The sequence below is a fragment of the Canis aureus genome, chromosome 14 (assembly GCF_053574225.1).
Source record: "Canis aureus isolate CA01 chromosome 14, VMU_Caureus_v.1.0, whole genome shotgun sequence".
Taxonomy (NCBI): domain Eukaryota; kingdom Metazoa; phylum Chordata; class Mammalia; order Carnivora; family Canidae; genus Canis; species Canis aureus.
In genome coordinates this window covers 9,366,171-9,385,000 of record NC_135624.1, presented here as the reverse complement: position 1 = coordinate 9,385,000, position 18,830 = coordinate 9,366,171, and the positions used below count along the sequence as shown (strand labels likewise).

General features: G+C 39.0%; 1 protein-coding gene and 2 long non-coding RNA genes across 16 annotated transcripts in view; 1 reads left to right on the top strand and 2 right to left on the bottom strand.

Annotated features, from left to right (window-relative positions):
* Positions 1-1,336, bottom strand: part of ZFPM2 (zinc finger protein, FOG family member 2) — a 457,064-nt gene extending 455,728 nt beyond the window's left edge. For all 4 annotated transcript variants that reach the window (XM_077846930.1, XM_077846931.1, XM_077846934.1 and 1 more), the window contains exon 1: positions 783-1,336. In XM_077846930.1, the coding sequence (XP_077703056.1) occupies positions 783-822 (40 nt within the window). In that variant the 5' untranslated portion in view covers positions 823-1,336. The remainder of the gene's footprint in view (positions 1-782) is intronic.
* Positions 1,337-1,501: 165 nt separating this feature from the next.
* LOC144283153 (uncharacterized) overlaps positions 1,502-18,830 on the top strand; it is a 68,763-nt gene continuing 51,434 nt past the window's right edge. For 5 of the 8 annotated variants that reach the window (XR_013351525.1, XR_013351531.1, XR_013351524.1 and 2 more), the window contains exon 1: positions 1,503-2,275. This is a non-coding gene — a long non-coding RNA (uncharacterized LOC144283153). Of the gene's footprint in view, positions 2,276-3,854; positions 3,936-18,830 lie in introns of all 8 variants that reach the window. The other 3 variants (XR_013351528.1, XR_013351530.1, XR_013351526.1) reach the window with 2 other exon arrangements.
* Positions 2,608-18,830, bottom strand: part of LOC144283151 (uncharacterized) — a 190,654-nt gene continuing 174,431 nt past the window's right edge. For all 4 annotated transcript variants that reach the window (XR_013351507.1, XR_013351512.1, XR_013351521.1 and 1 more), the window contains 2 exons: positions 7,684-7,785; positions 2,608-6,250 (listed from right to left, as the gene is read on the bottom strand). This is a non-coding gene — a long non-coding RNA (uncharacterized LOC144283151). The remainder of the gene's footprint in view (positions 6,251-7,683; positions 7,786-18,830) is intronic.

Here is an 18,830-nt window from a genome sequence, read left to right as displayed (position 1 = left end):
GCCGGGCTCTGGGGCGCGGGGCGCGGGGCGCGGGCGCGGGAGCGGGCGGGGGGGCTCCGGGGCGCGCTCGGGGCGGCGCACGGGCGGCCTCGAACTCGCAGCTTCCGCGGTGGGAAGTGACGGGCGGCCCCTCCCAGCCGGGACTCCGCGCGCCTCCGCGGCGGGAGGGAAGCCGAGTCCCCGCGCGGCTGAGCGTCCCGGCGCCCCCGGCCCGGCCCTGCCCGGCCCTGCCCGGCCCTGCCCGCCGCCAGCGCCGCGCCCTCGGGACGGTGGCGGAGGCCGCCCGCCGCAGAGGCGCAAACTTTTACACCTACTTTTTGTTTCGCTTCGGGCCCGGCGTGGCCCCGGCACCGCCCTGGACCGGGACCCGGACACGGATTCCCTCCGCCTCGCGCCGCGGTGCCTCCCTCGCCCCGGGTCTCCACCGGCTTTTCCGAGAACTAAGTTCTCGCCCCGTTCGCTCAAAGTGTGGTCCCCACGAGCAGCGCTACGTCGGCTGCAGCGACCACGACAACCCGCCCGGAGCAGGCTCTCCGCAGCCAGTGGGGCTGCCCAGGCGGCTGACCGGGCGCGGGGCGCGGGGCGCGGGGCGCGGGGGCGGCTGTCCGGCTGTCCGGCTGTCTGTCCGCCACGGACTAGTTGTCCCTCCGCTGCTCAGGCAAAGTTTGGCAGATCCGGGGCACCGGGAGCGGATTTCCCCGAGGCTCCCTCCCTTGCCCGCCCCGCGCGCCCCCCTCCCCGGAATAATCCCGAGCAACCGCCGGCCCAGCGCGCAAACTTACGTTTGATCTGCCGCGGTTTGCTCTGCTTTCGCCGGGACATCTCGGCGGCGGCCGCTGCCCCCGGGGCTCCCGCGGTGCCCGCAGCCCGGGCTGCCGCTCCCTCGGCTCCCGCCGCTCCCGCCGCCGCCGCCGCCGCCGCCGCCGCCGGCCAGGCTCGGGCCGCCGCGGGCCGGACTCCAGGTGCTCCGGGCGCTGGGCTCCGCCGGGAGCCGCGGAGCCACGTTTGGAGATGAGCAGGCAAATGAGAAGGCAGAGGGGGGCCGCGGGAGTGACAGCGGGGAGGGAGGGGGAGTCGGAGCGCGGCGGAGGGGAGAACTGAATTTACAGACGAATGGACGGGGAGAGGGAAAAGGGGAAAGGGGGGACACGGAAAGAAGGAAGAGAAGGAGGGAGGGAGGGAGGGAGGCAGGGAGGGGAGCGAGCAGAAGGGAGAGGGGGAGCGAGGGGGCGGAAGGCGCGGGAGGAGGAGCGCGCTCGCTCTCGCCTCTCCCCGGCGTGCGGGGCAGAGACTCGAGCGCCGCCGCCGCCGCCGCCGCCGCCGCCGCTCCGGGCCGCGCCGCTCGCTGTCTGCCGCGGGAGGTGGCGAGGCGCGGGAGGGAGGGGCGCGCCCGGGCCGCGGGGAGGGGAGACTAGTCCATCAGCGGCAGGAGGATTGGCTGCATCCAAAGCCAGTCCGGATGCAAAAGAGGGCCGGGGCCTCGGTCGGGTGGGGGGCGCGGGGGCGCGGCGGGGGCGCGGCGGGGCGGGAGGCTTGGGGAGGCTTTGGGGGGGGCCGCGCTCGGCAGCGGTCCCCGCGTCAGCTCTGGGCATCTGCCAGAGCACCCCTCCAGGCAACTTCTTCCCACAGCCCCCTCTGATGGACCCCCGACTCTCCTCACCCCTCGCCCGTCCGGCGGGGCACAAAGAAATCCCAGTAAACCTTGGTAAACTTTGAGCTTCCAGTTAGGCCGCCCCTCCCGCCCCGGGCCTCCGCCCCGCCCGCGCGGCGCCCTGGCAGGAAGGTTAGGCCCCTGGCAAGACCCTGGGCGAGAGGCAGCTGACCACGAATGCCAACTGCGGGTCTGGGGCCCGCTGAGCCCTCTGCTCCGCCGGGCTCTCGGAGGCCACCTCCCTGCGCTCGAGGTTCCCGGGAGGCCGCCGCGGGCGCGGACCACCCGCCACCCCCGTAGCCCGCGCGGCCGGGATGCTGAGCCGCGTCCTCACTGTGCTCTTTCTCACCTCGAGTTCTCGGGGGAGCTCGCAAAAATTCCGAATTCGGAAGCAGGCAGGTGTTTTTCCTCCTATCAAAAAGGGGGACCTGTTATTAGCCAGGTGATTAGCCCGAGGTGGGAAATGAACCGCCTCCAGGCAGAACACTAACTTTTCGAGGAAGTCTGTGGAAGTTCTGAAATCCCACCCCGTCCCATGACCTGTAATTCTTCTTAGTTCTTCTGCCACAGGGAAGCAGCCAGCGACTAATAAAAGATTTGATCTTGCCATAATTTCCCAAGCAGGTAAGACCCAATAACTATTTCATGGTTCTTTAGCTTTTAAAGTTTTGTTTCATTCTTATTCAATTATTGTGCGTGTAGTATGTCTGAAACTGCAAGCCAGAAGAAGAACGAATTTTGAAGCGATTTGCATAGTTATTATTTGGCCAAGTTAAGCTGCATGAGGCTAGCTTAGTTTCTCATAGTTTCATATATACTGAGTATTAAATATATCCTCCCGGGTGGGCTGGAAGAAGCTTCTATCCAACTGGCTGCTCTATGTAATCAGTATTTACTAATAAACTCCACTGCAGTTGACGTGTATCCCCCAGATACTGCTGACTTTTTCGCCGAGGTTGTGAGATCATCCATTCTGATCTGAAATTGTGCCCCCCTTTGTTTGGTTGACTAGCCATTCCTATGAGCCCCACCAAACTTGATACTCTGAAAGGGTCTGGGGGTCAGCGGAGAGCCTGGGCTGATTGAGGATAATGCAGGCTGCTCAGTGTGCAGGAGGCACTGTAATCAGTGTCATTTATAACCCCATCAGGACATCTTCTGGAAGGTGTAAAGAGTTGCCCTGTGAAAGGTATGGCTGAGAGAATCTTAACACAGAGCTGAAGACCGATTGTGAATTTTATTACATTACCATTAGTACTATTACCATATGAGGTTGTAAGAATACATGGTCCTTTGCAGTGGAAAATGCACTAAATGACAAAGTCCCTCCCCTGAAGAACCAACAAATTAAAGCCGTAAGTACCATGGAAAGCAGGGTTATGTGTGTTTGTGTTGTGCAATGAATAAGCAGACAGAGAACTACAGATTTTTGCCTCCTTAATTTTCAATTCATTACAATTAAATTGGTGTGCTCAGAATTGGATGTATTATACATTACGGTTTTTAAAGCTCTTTTTACAGAACTGGCTGACTTTTTATATCAGCCAAAAGGAATGCCCATTGGAATTAAAATATCATAACAGTTAGTGTTTCTTTTGGCATTTGAAATGGTTAAATATGCAAAGCAAAAGAGAAACAAATAAATCTCAGCTAAATATTCAGTTTAAAAGCTGAAAGGAGCAAAAGTCAGGGAATTCAAGCAAGATTGATAAAATAACCAGACTGCATTATCAGAAATAGATATAGTTTATATAAATTTATAAATATATATATTAATTATAGTCATTATGAATGGATTAAACTAGGAATACTATTACAGTTTGTGTAGTCTCATCATTTTTAATGAGAATGTTGATGATATTTAAAGTTCAATTTTTCTTTTTCTAGTTTAACTCACTAAGGTTGTAAAATTAAAAGACAGCAAAACCTATAAGCAATTATCTCTGTCCAAATGGATATAGCAGCCCCAAACCACAGCAACATGACTATCAAACAATGATTATGAAAACCACAATTGAGAAAAGCATCAGGGAATGGTATTGCAAAACCACAGCAACAAATGTGTCTGTGATATTGAAAACCACAATTCACAACCAATACCCCGTGTATCGCAAATTACTGTTTAACTATAAATGTGAAAATGTATAAGTAACAGCACAAAATAATTTCTCATTTACTTAAAAATGAATTATTCATTTTCTAGACTCGCTGATTTCATCTCTACATAATGGTTCATTTTGAAAAGTTTCTGCTTTCAAAGACAAATCATTTAAGAATCACATATGTAAGTTACTTTAAACGCAGAAAATATGCAACTTTTAATAACATTTCCCTAAATACTAAAAGAATTGATCTGAAATAAGAAACACTTACCTCAGTCTGGCTTTCTTCATAAAGTTCTTCGGAAGTGAAAAGGGATGTGAGGGTACACTGCTCATGGAAAAAAAGCTGGAAGTATTCTATGACAACTTCAATGAAAATATAATTGTATATACTCTTGATAGTCCCTTTAGCCAAAAACATATATCTGACGATTAAATGAGATGCCATTACCAAAACTACTTTAATATACAAAATCAAAGATTTATTTACGAGTAAATAAAAACAATATTGTTTGCAAGTTGATAGGGTTGCCAGATTTCAAAAATTAAAATAGGATGCCCAGTTAAATTTGTACTTCAAATAGGCAACTTTTTTTTTTAGCATCAGTCTGTCCCATGCAATATTTGATACATACTTATCTTAAAAAATAATTGTTCGTATCCTGTACTTTACTGTATTTTACGACAAACCTACAAATTTAGCGTGTTACCATTTTCACAAATTTATGGTTGTTTTAGAAATAACACGGTTTATAGAGAAGGCTAAAAAACCATAAAGTGCTTCCTACAGACATATATAATTCCTGAACCTCATATTATTTAAGGATGGCAAGGTAGAAGAATAAATTTCTATACAAAAATTCTTACTTTATTTGGCACAGTACAGAAATATGCTCTCACTGTAAATGGATTGCATTCATGTATGTCTTACTCTTGGATTTGTTTTTAAAATGTGTTTTTTCCTCTAAGGGATCGACAAATTGATAAAGCAACCTCCCAGGCCACATCTTATTAGGCAGCAAGCTGCCTTCTTTATTATGGGAGTAAACAATATTCAAAAGCTTCAGAAAGACTTAATTTTTTGCCCTTGTATCCTCACCAGAAATTGAATACAGTTTATCTGCCTCGATTTAAGATTGTGACACTGAATTGAACAAGAATGCAGTATGAAAATAGTGTTTCGGATTTGTATATCTTTATAATTTGAGCAGTTTAAAAATAAAAATCAACAAATTCATCTAAATGGCATTCCTGTGTTATAACTATGAAAAGGACTATCTGTTTACTTGCAAAGAAGCCAAGGGCTTTGAAAACATTCATTCAATCCACATCGGGGATTTAACTTGGGCTTCGTGTAGACGGTCAATCTCTCAAAAGAAGTTTGTAATGTACAAAAAAAAAAAATGTTCTAAGGAGCAAGTCTATTGAATTCATCAGATACTAAAAATTCTGTTAAAAAGCCTTCTGTGTACCATTATGAGTTAAGAATCACTATTCTCTTTATGTGTAAATTTTTATGGTGTACTGAAAACCAAAGTGTGGATGATTTAAGTTTTTTACTCTTTGCAATCATCCTTTAAGTCCATGATACTACTCTGATAGAAGAGAGTCATAGGATCAATTCTATTTTTAAAAATAGTTCTTTGTTGCTAAATCTTTATAATACATCACATCTCCAAGTATAAAGTAAATATTAAAGAAGTATCATCCCAAATTTTAGTAGACATCTGTGGATTTTGTCTGCCTAGCATCCATTCTTTTTTCCCGTAGTATTGCTGTGATATCTTTTAAAGAATTATTCCTGACCAGAATATTTTAGGTATTTGTCTACAGCGACAAACACCTAAAATATTTGGTTCAGTGGGCCAAATTGTTCCTGTTAGAGTTAGCCCTGGAACTTTTTCCTGTTCCAGTGGAACCACCGAGTAAAAGGTGCTATTTTTCTATTGGGCTACACTGGGAGAATGCAAATCTGATATGCAAATCTCCTGTTGGCCATCTTGTTGGAAGAAACTGTTAAGAATGCTGCCAACACAGAGGACTAATTTTGTCTTTTCTTCGGATATGATTTTTGGGAAATCCAAACTAAGATACCCATTAACATTCCAATATTGCTTTATTTTGGTCCCCATTATTTTCTTTGTGTCTCCATAAACATTAGAGTCATTTCTACTATATCTCACTTTCATCTACTTGACTAGACTAATACTTATGCACCTTTGTAGTGTTAGTATGGATGTCATTTTTCACAGGAAGACATCACTTATCTGAATTATCATCACCAGTCTGAGTTAGATACTTCTTCTCCTTTGCTACCATAACAACTTTTTTGTCTGCATAATATCACTTGTTGCAATTTAACACATTGACAATTTAGTTACATAAAATCCGTCCTCACCAGCCAATATACCTGTCCCAATACACCTAACTGGATAGAAATCTTAGGGCAAGAAACATCTTCAGAATCATATCCTCAGTGCTGGACACATAGAAGGTCCTAATAGAATTATTGAAAGAAAAATGAGTTCAATTAACCTGTTTTCTCAGGGAACCCTGTCATTCCTAGTCCCCATCCATATAGTCACAGGTACAGGAGATGGCAGCCATATTTGTACAGCAAAACTCCACGCTCCTGTTGGTGGATACTTGGGCCACAAGGGAGTCCCTGACTCAAAAATGACCAAACAAATTCCTCCATTAGAAATCTAGAGTTAGTTTCAAGAGTCTCGTCCTTACATAGGCTGATCTCTTGAATGAAGAAGTAAAACCTCTGAAACTATGGCATGGTTATCACCATGTGAACAGAGTAGCGGTGATAGTTTTTCCATAGAGGGAAAAGTAAATAAGAAAAATGTCCTAGAGACATAGAGATGGGAATATGAAATGGAATCCCACATCTTGTTCCAGCCCCTTCATGGATTGCAGAACCACTTTTGCCCTTGATATGCCTTGGATACTTGTATTTTCTTAAAATAAATTCCTCCCACCCTTTTAAAAAGTATTTTTGTCCTAAATTAGCATTAGTTGATTCCTGTTACATTTGAACCAAAAGACTAAACTAAGACAAAAATTAACCATCTATGACTCCAGTTTGCTTGTCTGAATATTTAGAAATAGCAGTTTAACTGAATTTTCAACTTTCCTCCAGAAAAGCACTATATTAGTCTGGGGTCTTCTGTTAAACAGAACCAACACTATATATATAGTCAGAAAGATGATAGGGAATTAATTTACATTGTTAGAGAGATTGCAAAGTCCCAGAATCTGCAGATGACAAGCTAGAGATCTAAGAGAGACAATGGAGGAGTTCTAGCCTGAATCTGAAGTCCTAAGAACCCGGGGAGCTGATGGTGTATATTCCATTCCAAATTTGAGTATTAAGGAAGGAGAAGACTGATATCCCAGCAGGGAGACAGTCCTGCATGGAGAGGGATTTCTCCAGCCTTTTTCTAGTCAAATCCTTTGTGGGATTGAGGGCAATTTGCTTTACTCCTCTACCCATTCAAATGTTAATTACATCTGAAAACTGACAGACACACCCAGAATGTTGAACTAAATATCTGGGTACCCCAAGAGCCAGTGAAGTTGACACATACAATTAACTATCATAAGCACTTTTGTTGATTTTTTTCCCCCTGAGCAACCCTGAAATGGCAAGGAACCCTTATGAATGTTAAGTGGGTACATCTACAATTTTAACATAGATAATCAGGACAAAAATCAATTACCGATTTTGGACATTCACTTCAATCAGGGGGCAACTCTTGGGGGGAAAGTTGATATTTTCAAATTCAGAATTCGTCAAGGGCATGATGATCCATTGACATGCACATCTATAACCCTCCTGATTAACATATATTCTGGCCCCAGATGTTCAATTTTACTTTCAACTTTACTTTGCCACATTTGAATAACCATCTAACAGATTACCTTGCACGTAAATTTTATGAATGTTGTTATAATTTGCATGAATAATGTTTATACTTCTGTGGTAGATTTTATTTTCCAACCGATAACTTTTGCCATAAATTCCTAAATGCAAAAGAAGAAATTAAATAGCTTTTTGAGAAAACCTGCTATGTGTATAGACTTAATCAAATCGCTTATCTTTGCTTTTATCTACTTGCAAGAGTATATTAAAATAATGCATTAGGAGTGGATTTAGGGTGACCTGAAGATGTAGGACTATGAATAATCATGCCAGGGCATACTGATAATGAAATCATCTAAAAGACACTGGAAAGTATGATTATATCACTTGTAAAATGTATCTTATAATGCAAATTAAACTATATGATGAACAATTTTTATGTTTATTAAACAGATAGATGTACATAAAGGTCAAATAGATTTTTAAGACTCATAATGAAAATTAGAAGTTTCTTGTCTCATTCAACATCCCAATGAGAATTCCCATTCCCAGAGGTATAATCATTGTCAATTCTTTTTAGCTGATTCTCCTGATGTTCACCTAATTATTTTTTTAAGTGGGCTCCACACTAGGCATGGGTTTGAACTAATGCAGGGCTTGAACTAATGACCTTGAGATCAAGACCTGAACTGAAATCAAGAGTCGGACACCTAACCAAGCCACCCAGGCACCCCTGATGTTCCTCTCATATTCCTAAAGAAAATACTACTTAAAAATTTTTGTTAATTTAGTTACTATTGATTATATTGACTATCTACAATAAAATATGAAGTTGTAACAGATTTATACCCCCAGCACTTTCTTCAAATTTTTTATTAAATAAAAGCTTATGTTTTTATTAACAGCTAATCGACATCAATCTTTTGATCTCTTGTTTTTCCTGGAGTTAATAATTACTGTCTTCCTCATTTTCTCAATTTTCTATTAACACTAGTTCACCCTCAAATCTTTTGCCAGTGTGATATAATCAAGTACATCATTACATCATTACATCCAATAATCAATAATCAGATTATCAGATAATCAAGTAGATTGTTGTTTTGTCCGGCCATGCTGGTGTCCTTCTTGGAGTCTTCCATCCTTCTGTTATACTTTCTACTGATTGCTCTTTGTGACTAAAATTTTCTTTTCCTCATCATTCTGAGAATTACCTTGATTTTTGTCCTGTATTAGATTCTAGGTTTTCTGAATACTGTGTATTCCTTTTTTACTTCCTTTTTCCCTTCCTTCCTTCCTTTCATTGTTTCTTATTTTGTGGCTTTAGAATACAATTTCTTGTAGCTTCCTGGAAAAATGTATATATAAGGTAATTTTTTTTTAGATTTGGCAAGACCAAAATTCTCTTTATTTTGCCTTTATATGTGATAAATGGTTAATGAGGGTATAGGATTTTAGGGTGTAAAAATTACTTTTCCTGGATTGTTTTTTTTTCTTTCATTTTTTCCATTTTTATTGAGATATAATTCTGTATATCATTATATAAGTTTAAGGAGTACCACATGATAATTTGATACACTTATATTTTACAAAATGATTACCACAATAAGGTTAGTTAACACCTACATTACCCCACATAATTACCTTTGTTTGTGGTGAGGATATTTAAGATCTACTGGGTTAGCAATTTTCAGCTATGTAGTCACCATGCTGCATATTAAATCCCCAGAATTTACCCATCTTATGTTTTAAGATTTTATTTAGTTATTTGACAGAGAGCAAGACTGAGAGCAACTAGGGGGAGGAGCAGGGAGAGAGAGAAGCAGACTCCCCATTGAACAGGGAAGCCCTTCTCAATTCCAGGATCCTGAGATCATGACCTAAGCTGAAGACAGAGGCTTAACCAACTGAGCCATCCAGGTGCCCCAGAATTTTCTCATCTTATAACTGGAAATTTGTACTCTTTAACCAATATGTCCCCATTTGCCCTTCCCCCAAATCTTGGCAAACAGTATTCTACTCTGGGGTCTAGGACTTCAGCTTTTAAAAATTTCACTTATAAGTGATATCATTTAGTATTTGTCTTTCTCAATCTAAGAGGTTGCACTTGCCATGATGCCTTCATCAATGTTGTCACAATGGCAAGATTTCCTTTTTTTCCTCATGGCTGAATAAAATCCATTCCATGTATATGGTAATATACATAACCACATCTTTGTATCCATTTTTTCATATATTGGTTATTGTGAATAATGCTGCACTGGACACTGAGATCCTAATTTCATTTCCCTTGAATATATATCCAGAACTTGGGATTGGTGGACCATATGGTAGTTCTGTTTTTAATTTTTTGAGGAACCTCCATACTTTTCCATTGTGCTTGTACCAGTCAATATTCCTCCCAACAGTGCAAAAGGATTCCCTTTTCTTTATATCTTCACCAGTGCATTTGTGAGATGATAGCTCATCGTGGTTTTAATTTACATTTCCTTCATGATTAGTGATGTTGGGAATCTTTTCAAGCCATTCGTATATCTTCTTTGGAAAAATGACTGTTCAGGTCCTCTGCACATTTTTTTACCTGGATTTTTTGTTTGTTTTTGCTGTTGAGTTTATATGAGTTCTTTTTATATTATGGATATTAATCCCTTATCAGATAGAGGATTTGTAAATACTTTCTCATATTCTATAGGTTACCTTTTCATTGTGCTCATTGTTCTTTTGTTGTGAAGAAGGCTCTTTAGTTTAATATAGTCTCAGCTTGTTTATTTTTGCTTTTGTTATCTGTGATTTTGATGCCAAAAAATTGTCTGGAGGACCAATTCCAAGGAGTATTTTTCCTATTCTTTCCTCTTAGTATTTTTATGTTTTTAGGTCTTATTTTAAAATCTATAATCGATTTCAAATTAATTTTTGTGAATGGTATGAATAAGGGTCTAATTTCATCCTTTTGAATGTGACTGTCTAATTTTCCCATTACCATTTATGGAAGAGACTACCCATTCCCTATTGGGGATTCTTGACTTATTAAATATTAGTTGACTCTATATATGAGGGTTAGTTTCTGGGCTCTTTATTCAGTTTCATTGGTCTATATGTCTGTTTTTATGCCAGTACTATATTGCTATAGCTTTGGAATTTCTTTTAAAATCAGGAAATCTATTGGCTTTTAGCTTTGCTTTTCTTTCTCAGAGTTGTTTTGGCTATTTGGGGTCTTTCTGTGGTTCCCTTATGAATTTTAGGGTTGTTTTTTGTATTTCTTTAAAGATGCAATTGGAATTTCGATAGAGATTTATTTGAATTTATAGATAACTTTGGGTAGTATGGACATTTAAAAAATATTAATTCCTTCAATTCATGAATATGGGATGTCTTTCTATTTATTTTTGTCTTTAATTTCTTTTACCAATATCTTATCATTTTAAACGTACAAATATTTTGGGGCTCTTGGGTGGCTCAGTCAGTTAAGTGTCCAACTCTTGATTTCAGCGCAGGTCATCTCAGAGTTGTGGAATCAAGCTCTGCATGGAATCAAACTGCATGCTGAGTGCAGAGTCCGTTTGTCCCTCTTCCTCTGCTCCTCCTCCCACTTTCTCTCATCTCTCTCTCTAAAATAAATAAATAAAAATAAATCATCTAAATGTTCAGATATTTTATCTCCTGGGGTAAATTTATTCCTAAATATTTTATGCTATTTTAAATGGAATTGTTTTCTTATTTTTTTCAGGTAGTTTATTGTTAGTGTATAAAAATGCAACAGATTTTTGTATGTTGATTATATGACTTGCAACTTTATTGAGTATTGGAATCAGTTCCAGCAGTTTTTAGTGAAGCCTTTAGACTTTTTCTATATATAAAATCATATCTTTTGCAAGCGGTTTTACTTCATTCTGATTTAGAGGTCTTTCATTTCATTTTCTTGACTAATTGCTCCAGCTAAAACATCAGCTTTATGTTGAATAGAAGTGGTAAAAGGGGGCACCCTTGTCTTAATCCTGATCTTAGAGGAAAGGCTTTTAGCCTTTCATCATTGGATATGATGTTAGCTATGGGCTTGTCATATATGACTTTATGTATGTTGAGGAACATCCTTCTATATTCAAATTTTCAAGTTTTCGTGAGGTTTTACCATGAAGGGATGATTAATTTTGTCAAATGCACTTTCTGCATCTACTAAGATAATCATATGATTTTTTATCTTTCATTCTATTACTGTAGTGAATCAGTTATTTATTTGTCTATATTGAACCATCTTTGAATTCTAAGGATAAATCATATTTGTTGATGGCATATGATTCTTTTAAGCTGTTGAATTAAGTTGATAATATATTGTTGAGAATTTTTGCATCTATGTTCATCAAGAATATTGGCTTGCAGTTTTATTTTCTTGTAGTGTCCTTTTCTGGCTTTCTTATTAGAGTAATCCTGGTGTGCCTCTCTCTATGTGTCTCTCATGAATAAATAAATAAAATTTTAAAAAACTTTTAAAAATATGTTTGGGAATGTATCCTCCTCTTCAGTTTTCTTCAGTTCAAGAAAGATTGGCATTGATGTTTGGTAGAATTCACCAGTGAAACTATCTGGTCCTGAGCTTTCCTGTGTTGGGAGGTTTTTTTTATTATTAATTCAATCTTCTTAAAACTTAGTCTGTTCATATTTTCAGTTTCTTTATTATTCAGTCTTGGTAGATTGTATGTTTTTAGGAATTTATCCATTTCTGCTAGGTTATCCAATTTGTTAGCATATAGTTGTTCATAGTAGTGTCCTATGATTTTTTGAACTTCTGCAGTATCCACTGTAATGCCTCATCTTTCATTTCTGGTTTTTTTTTGTTTTTTTTTTTTATTTTTATTTATTTATGATAGTCACAGAGAGAGAGAGGCAGAGACACAGGCAGAGGAAGAAGCAGGCTCCATGCACCAGGAGCCCGATGTGGGACTCGATCCCGGGTCTCCAGGATCGCGCCCTGGGCCAAAGGCAGGCGCCAAACCGCTGCACCACCCAGGGATCCCTTCTGGTTTTATTTACTTGAGTCTTCTCTCTCTTTTTTTGTAGTCTAGCTATGGGTACCAATTTTCATAATCTTTTCAAAAAAAAACCAGATCTTAGTTTCAATGATCTTTTCTATCCCTCTTTTTCTATCTCATTTATTTCTATTCCTTCTGCTAACCCTGAGCTTACTTACTCTTTCCTAGTTCTAATTCCTCAATATATAAAGTTAGGTTGCATGCTGAGTTTCCATTGTCATTTGTTTCAAGATATTTTTTTACTTCTCTTTTGATTTCTTTGATCTATTGGTTGTTTAGGAGTGTGTTAATTCCACATAATTATGGATTTTTCCATTTTCCTATTGTTACTGATTTCTATCTTCATACCATTATGAAGAGATACTTCTGCCATAATGACCTAGCAATGTTTCCTTATGAATTTTCTGTCTGGATGATTGACCCATTGTTGAAAGTGGGATCTTGATATCCCTTACTGTTCTATTATTATTGTATTGTTGTCTCTTCCTTCAGATCTGTTAGTATTTGTTTGATATATTTAAATCCTACAATGTTGGGAGTATGTATATTTAAGATTCTTATATCCTCTTGATGAATTGATTCCTTTATGATTATATAATGACCTTCTTTGTATCCTTACCATCTGTCACTTAAGGTCTATTTTAATACCAATACAGCTATTACTGCTTTCTTTTGGTTTCTTCTTGCATGAAATATATTTTTCTGTTTCTTCACTTTGAACCCAGGTGTGTCCTTAAAACTGAAGTGAGTCTCTTGTAGGAAGCCTATAGTTTGTTCTTGTTTTTGTTGTTTTTTATTTTTTCCAGTCAACTACTTTATATCTTTTGATTGAATAATTTAATTCATTTATATTATAATTATTGATAATTAATTAAGTGTTTTCTGGCTTTCCTGTAGTCTCCTTGTTCCTTTCATCTTCTTTTGCTGCCTTTGTTTGTGAATTGATGGTTTTCCATAATGGTAAATGCTTTCATTCTCTTCTTTTCATCTTTGTGTATATACTGTAGGTTTTTGTTCTGTAGTTATCATGAGGCTTACCTAAAACATAGTCTATTTTAAGCTTACAGCAACTTCAATTACATACAAAAAATTTTGCTTTTTAACTCATTTTTTTAAATTTCACAATTTACCTCTTTGTATATTATATATTCACCAACAAATTATTGTAGCTATTATTACATTTAATACTTATGTCCTTTAGTGTTTTTTTTTTGCTAGAATTAAGTGGCTTGCACAGTAACAAATTATTATATTTTGAAATTGACTATATTAAGTGCTAAGCAATAAGCTTCTCTTCTCTTCCCGCTTGTAAGATTCTTAAGATTCTTTGTCTTTGATTTCTGACAGCTTTTGTAATGTGTCTTGGAAACTAGGTTTCTGAATTGAATTAGGGGGGCCTATGAGTTTCATGAGCATGGATGGTCAAATCTCTTTCCAGATGTGGAAATTTTGAGCCATTATTATTTTTTTAAAATATAATGTCTTGAATTTGTGTGTCATCCTTGTGCAGGCATAAGGATGCTTATCTTCCTGAGACATAGCTTATCTTTTCCAAGACATTCCAGTTTTAGTATATGTACTAGTGAAGCAAACATACAGCCATTATTTTTTAAAATAAGTGTTCTGTCCCCATTCTCCTCTCTGAGAATTACCGGAGTAATTGGTTTGTTCAATAGTATCCCATAGATCACATAAACTTTCTTTGCTCTTTGTAATTCTTTTTTCTTTGCTCTCCCTGAATAGATCTTTTAAAAGATTTTGTCTTCAATTTAAAGATTCTTTCTTCTGCTTGATCCATTTTGATTTTGATTCTCTATTGCATTTTTCCTTTTATTTATTTTATCTTTTACCTCAGAATTTTTTTATGATTTCTTTTTTTTTAAACTTCTCATTTTGTTTGTACCTTGTTTTCCTGATTTCATTGAATTATCTTTCTTCATTTTTTTTGTAGTTCATTGAACTTTCTTAAAACAACTATTTTGAATTCTTGGCTGGGTAAATTCCAGATTTCCGTGTGTTTGGAGTTGATTAATGGAAAATTATTGTGATACTTTTGTGTTGTCATGTTTCCATAACTTTTAATGTTCCTTGATGTCTTGCACTGCTAACTTTGCATCTGAAGTAGCAGTCACCTCCTCCATTCTTCACTGAATAACTTTGGAAAAGAATCATCTTCCTTCAGCCCTATTAGGGATTCTAGGGCTTTTTCATGTCTTCTGTGGACACACATTGCTCCACACTTCTTGACCCCTCTTGTATCACCTTCTTTTTTGTTGTTGATTTGATTGTTTTAAGTTTTCATTTAAATTCTAATTAGTTACCATACAGTGTAATATTAGTTTCAGGTATAATTTAGTGATTCCTCGCTTACATACAACATCCAGTGCTCATCTCAGCAAGTGCCCTCCTTAATACCCATCACCCATTTAGTCCACTCCCTGCCCACGTCCCCTCCAGCAGCCCTCAGTTTCTTCTCTATAGTGGACTCTAAAGAGTCTACTTTATGGTTTGCCTCAATCTCTCTCTCTTTTTTACCCTCTTTGTGCATCTGTTTTGTTTCTTAAATTTTGTGGCAGATTCTTAAGCTTGTATACTTTCTTGGATCCTGTTGCCCAACAGGCGTATTGCTGACAGCCATCCTTTTACTTTCTCATAGGTGATGCTGAATTTTTGGTCTCATCCTGACCTATAGATAAAGTCCAGTTTTCTGTGCGTGCTCACTAGTTATCTGCCAAAGCTCACTCTTGCTACTGTCAGGGGCATATACAAGCTGCCCATGGAGGTGTTTGTGGGCACAACCCACAGAGAGCTGTCAATATCTATGGGCCCATGGTGGGGATTGACAGGGAAGGCATCTCAAGAGCTATGATGTGGGCCTCCTGATGGAGTTTATAATGTGGTTAGTAGAGTTGGTGTTCCTTTGATATGTTCCAAGCTTTTGCTGTTGTTCTACTAGCTGTTTACTACCCCTCGTCATGCAATTCATGATGCAGTATTCTGGATAGGATGAGACAGAAATGGGCCTCTGGCAGCATCCACACAGCTGGGGAAGCCAGGCACTCACTCACATGTTCTCAATTTCCTCCACAAGAGAAATCATTGACTGAGAAGGGCTCTCTTGGCACTAATTGTGCTGCTTTGGGAGAGGGGTGACATGGATAAACTCAAGCTCTTTCTCTTACCTTCTTCAACTTGTTCAGTCTCTGATTTTCTTGTTCCAGTGGTGTGCTGGAACTTCTCTGCTAGATTCCTGGGCTTCCACAAAGACTTTCTTATCTGTTGATGATTGTCTAGTCAGTGATCTCCAGGGCAACTGGGCTGCAGGCAAAAGGGCCAGGAGCCAGTTCATGGACAACTTTTGTGTTCATAGCCAGGACCAAGATCCGTTTGACTCTTGCACAATGCATAGGTAAGTGAGACATCTCCCACGTCCCTTGGCATATGGTGCTGGCTCTCACAGAAACACTTCTTCTGTGGATAAATGCCAATTTGTTGTTGAGGGGGAATATATAAAAAGGTACTCCTTCAATTTTTAAACTAGTGTTTCATTGAATTCTATCTTCCAGTGCCATTCTGAGAAGTCTGATGCTGTACCATTTCCTCATCTGAATGTACCCTGTTTCTTTCCCCCACTCCCTCGAAGTTTTCAGATCTTTCTCATAATGTGAAAATGTGTTGCACCATCTTCCCATTTACTGAGTTTCTCATTTACTTGCTGAACATTTGAGTCTAGAAACGTGCCACCATTTGGAGAAATTTGTTTTATTTCTTTCCCTGGAATTGTTATTATCTTGGTCCTCACTGAATGGATACTAGCATTTTCTTATATTTTCCTTTTCTCTCTTTCACCATTTTTGTTATTTTCTGGAAAATGTCTTTGGCTTTGTCTTTCAAACCATCACTGCAATTTTTATTTATATAGTCACATTTTAATTCCTTCAACTTATCTTTTTTTTTATTTCTAAAGAACTCTTTTCTCAATAGTCTGTATTTATTCCCACTTTTCCATATCTCTGAGGCCAGTAATTATAAGTTTTCTTCAGTTCCCTGAGAATTTTGTTTCCTAGTGCTTCTTAATTTTTTTCCGATGCAATTTTGTATAGATTTGGTACAATTTGATATAATTTTTCCATATATCTTTGGTATCTTTGATTTTCTGTTTCTAATGTAACTAAGACACTAAAAACCTAATTGGAAGTTTGTGTGTATGGATAGAATGAGGTTTGAGAAGTACTTGTCAAGTTGTAGGCTTTGGGTGATAGTACTAGAGACTTCCTGCTGGAAGTCCCTGTCTATACAGAGTTCTCTTGGGTTCAACACACTCCTCAGAGAAAAAATCCTGCAATATTGAGCCTCACAAGCACTCAGCCAGTAAAGGAGCTTTAATATCTCACTGCTTAGTGTATAGACTTTTATTTAATCCCTCCTTTCAGTACAGAATTCTCACCTTCAGTTAATATCACTGAATACAAAATACAGAATACCTCTGGGTTTACCCTAAAGAATAAGTCTCAACCTTTAGCCAGGTACAGAGAAATTGATGACTGGCAGTGTGGTATGGGAAAAAAATTAGGGGTATCATTGATTCTTATAGGCTTTGCACCAATTCTTGTATTTCCAATCCAACCTGCAATCCACTTTCAAGGATACCTATTGTTTGTATTCCATAATTTTTCTCTTTTCTTTTTCATTCTTATTTTTCTGAAGTATATTCTCAAATAGCTCCCTTGGAATGTGTACATATGAAATAAAACTTCTGAATCTTTGTGTATATGAAAATGTAACTATTTTCCTCTGATCCTTGATTGATAGTTTAGCTGGGAATATAATTCTAAGTTTAAAAATCATGTTTTCCCTTATTAAATTCAAGAAAGCATCATTATCTTCTAGTATTCAGTATTATTGTTTGGAAATCTAATACAAGTTAAAAAAAAACTTTTACTTTTACTTAATCCTTACGTAGTTGATGCTTTTATTATCTTCTCATTAACTTGCTCTTTTAGAATTTTATGCTATTTTATTTATTTATTTATATATCTCTTTTAATGATTTTATTTATTTTTTTGAGAAAGAGAGAGACTGTGCAAGCAGGGAGAAGGGCAGAGGAAGAAGAAGAAGCAGATTCTTCCTTGGAGCAGGGAATCCCATGCAGACCTTGATCCCAGCCCTGGGATCATGAACCTGGCCAAAGGCAGAAGGTTAACTGACTGAGCCACCTTGGTGCCACACACTATTTTTATTTATATTGTATTATTTACATAAAATTTATATACTGTTATTAGTATATATAATGTACTCTAGTATATATGTTTATATACTATTATTAATATTAATGTCATATATAGTATTATTTATATACTACTAAATATCATAAATTTCAACCCAGCAGTAATCTACCCTGTAATGGTCTTAACAGGAGCCTGGTTTTATTCAGATACTACCTCTCCTCCACACAACCCTTGTGATTCAAGTAAACTTGCTTCATTTCCACTCTCAGAGTGATATTTAATTAATCCTAATCTTGTAATATGATCTCATCCCGCTTGTTAGTGATTGTTTTAGGAATGGGCAGGGGACCCAATTCTGGACAAGGGAGAGTTGCTGAAGGCTTTTGAGAGTCTTACTGTTCTTAGGAGAGAAGTATGGGAAGCCTGTTTGTCTCTCTTTTCCTGAAAAGAACAAGGAAGAATATTGTATCCCTTGCTTCTGTCATTCATTTTGGATAACGAGAAAAGCTATCTCTAAAACAGAGCTGACCCACAGGGCAGTGGATAACAAAGAGAGCAGCATTCAAATAAAGATGAACCCCAATTATACTAGACTTGGCAACTGCTTTGCTTTTAGACTTCCTGTCACATGTGCCAATAAGATTTCTTATTATTTAAGACAGTTTGGGGACGCCTGGGTGGCTCAGCGGTTGAGCATCTACCTTCAGCTCGGGGCGTAGTCCTGGAGTTCCAGGATTGAGTCCCACATCAGGCTTTTCGCAGGGAGCTTGCATCTCCCTCTGCCTATGTCTCTGCCTCTCTCTCTCTCTCTCTCTCTCTCTCTCTCTGTGTGTGTGTGTGTCTCATGAATAAATAAAATATTAAAAAAAAAGACAGTTTGTACTTGGTTTTCTGTTACTCAAAGCTGAAAGTGTCATAGCTGATACTAAGGTTGTAGAAAAGTTTTTTGTCTTT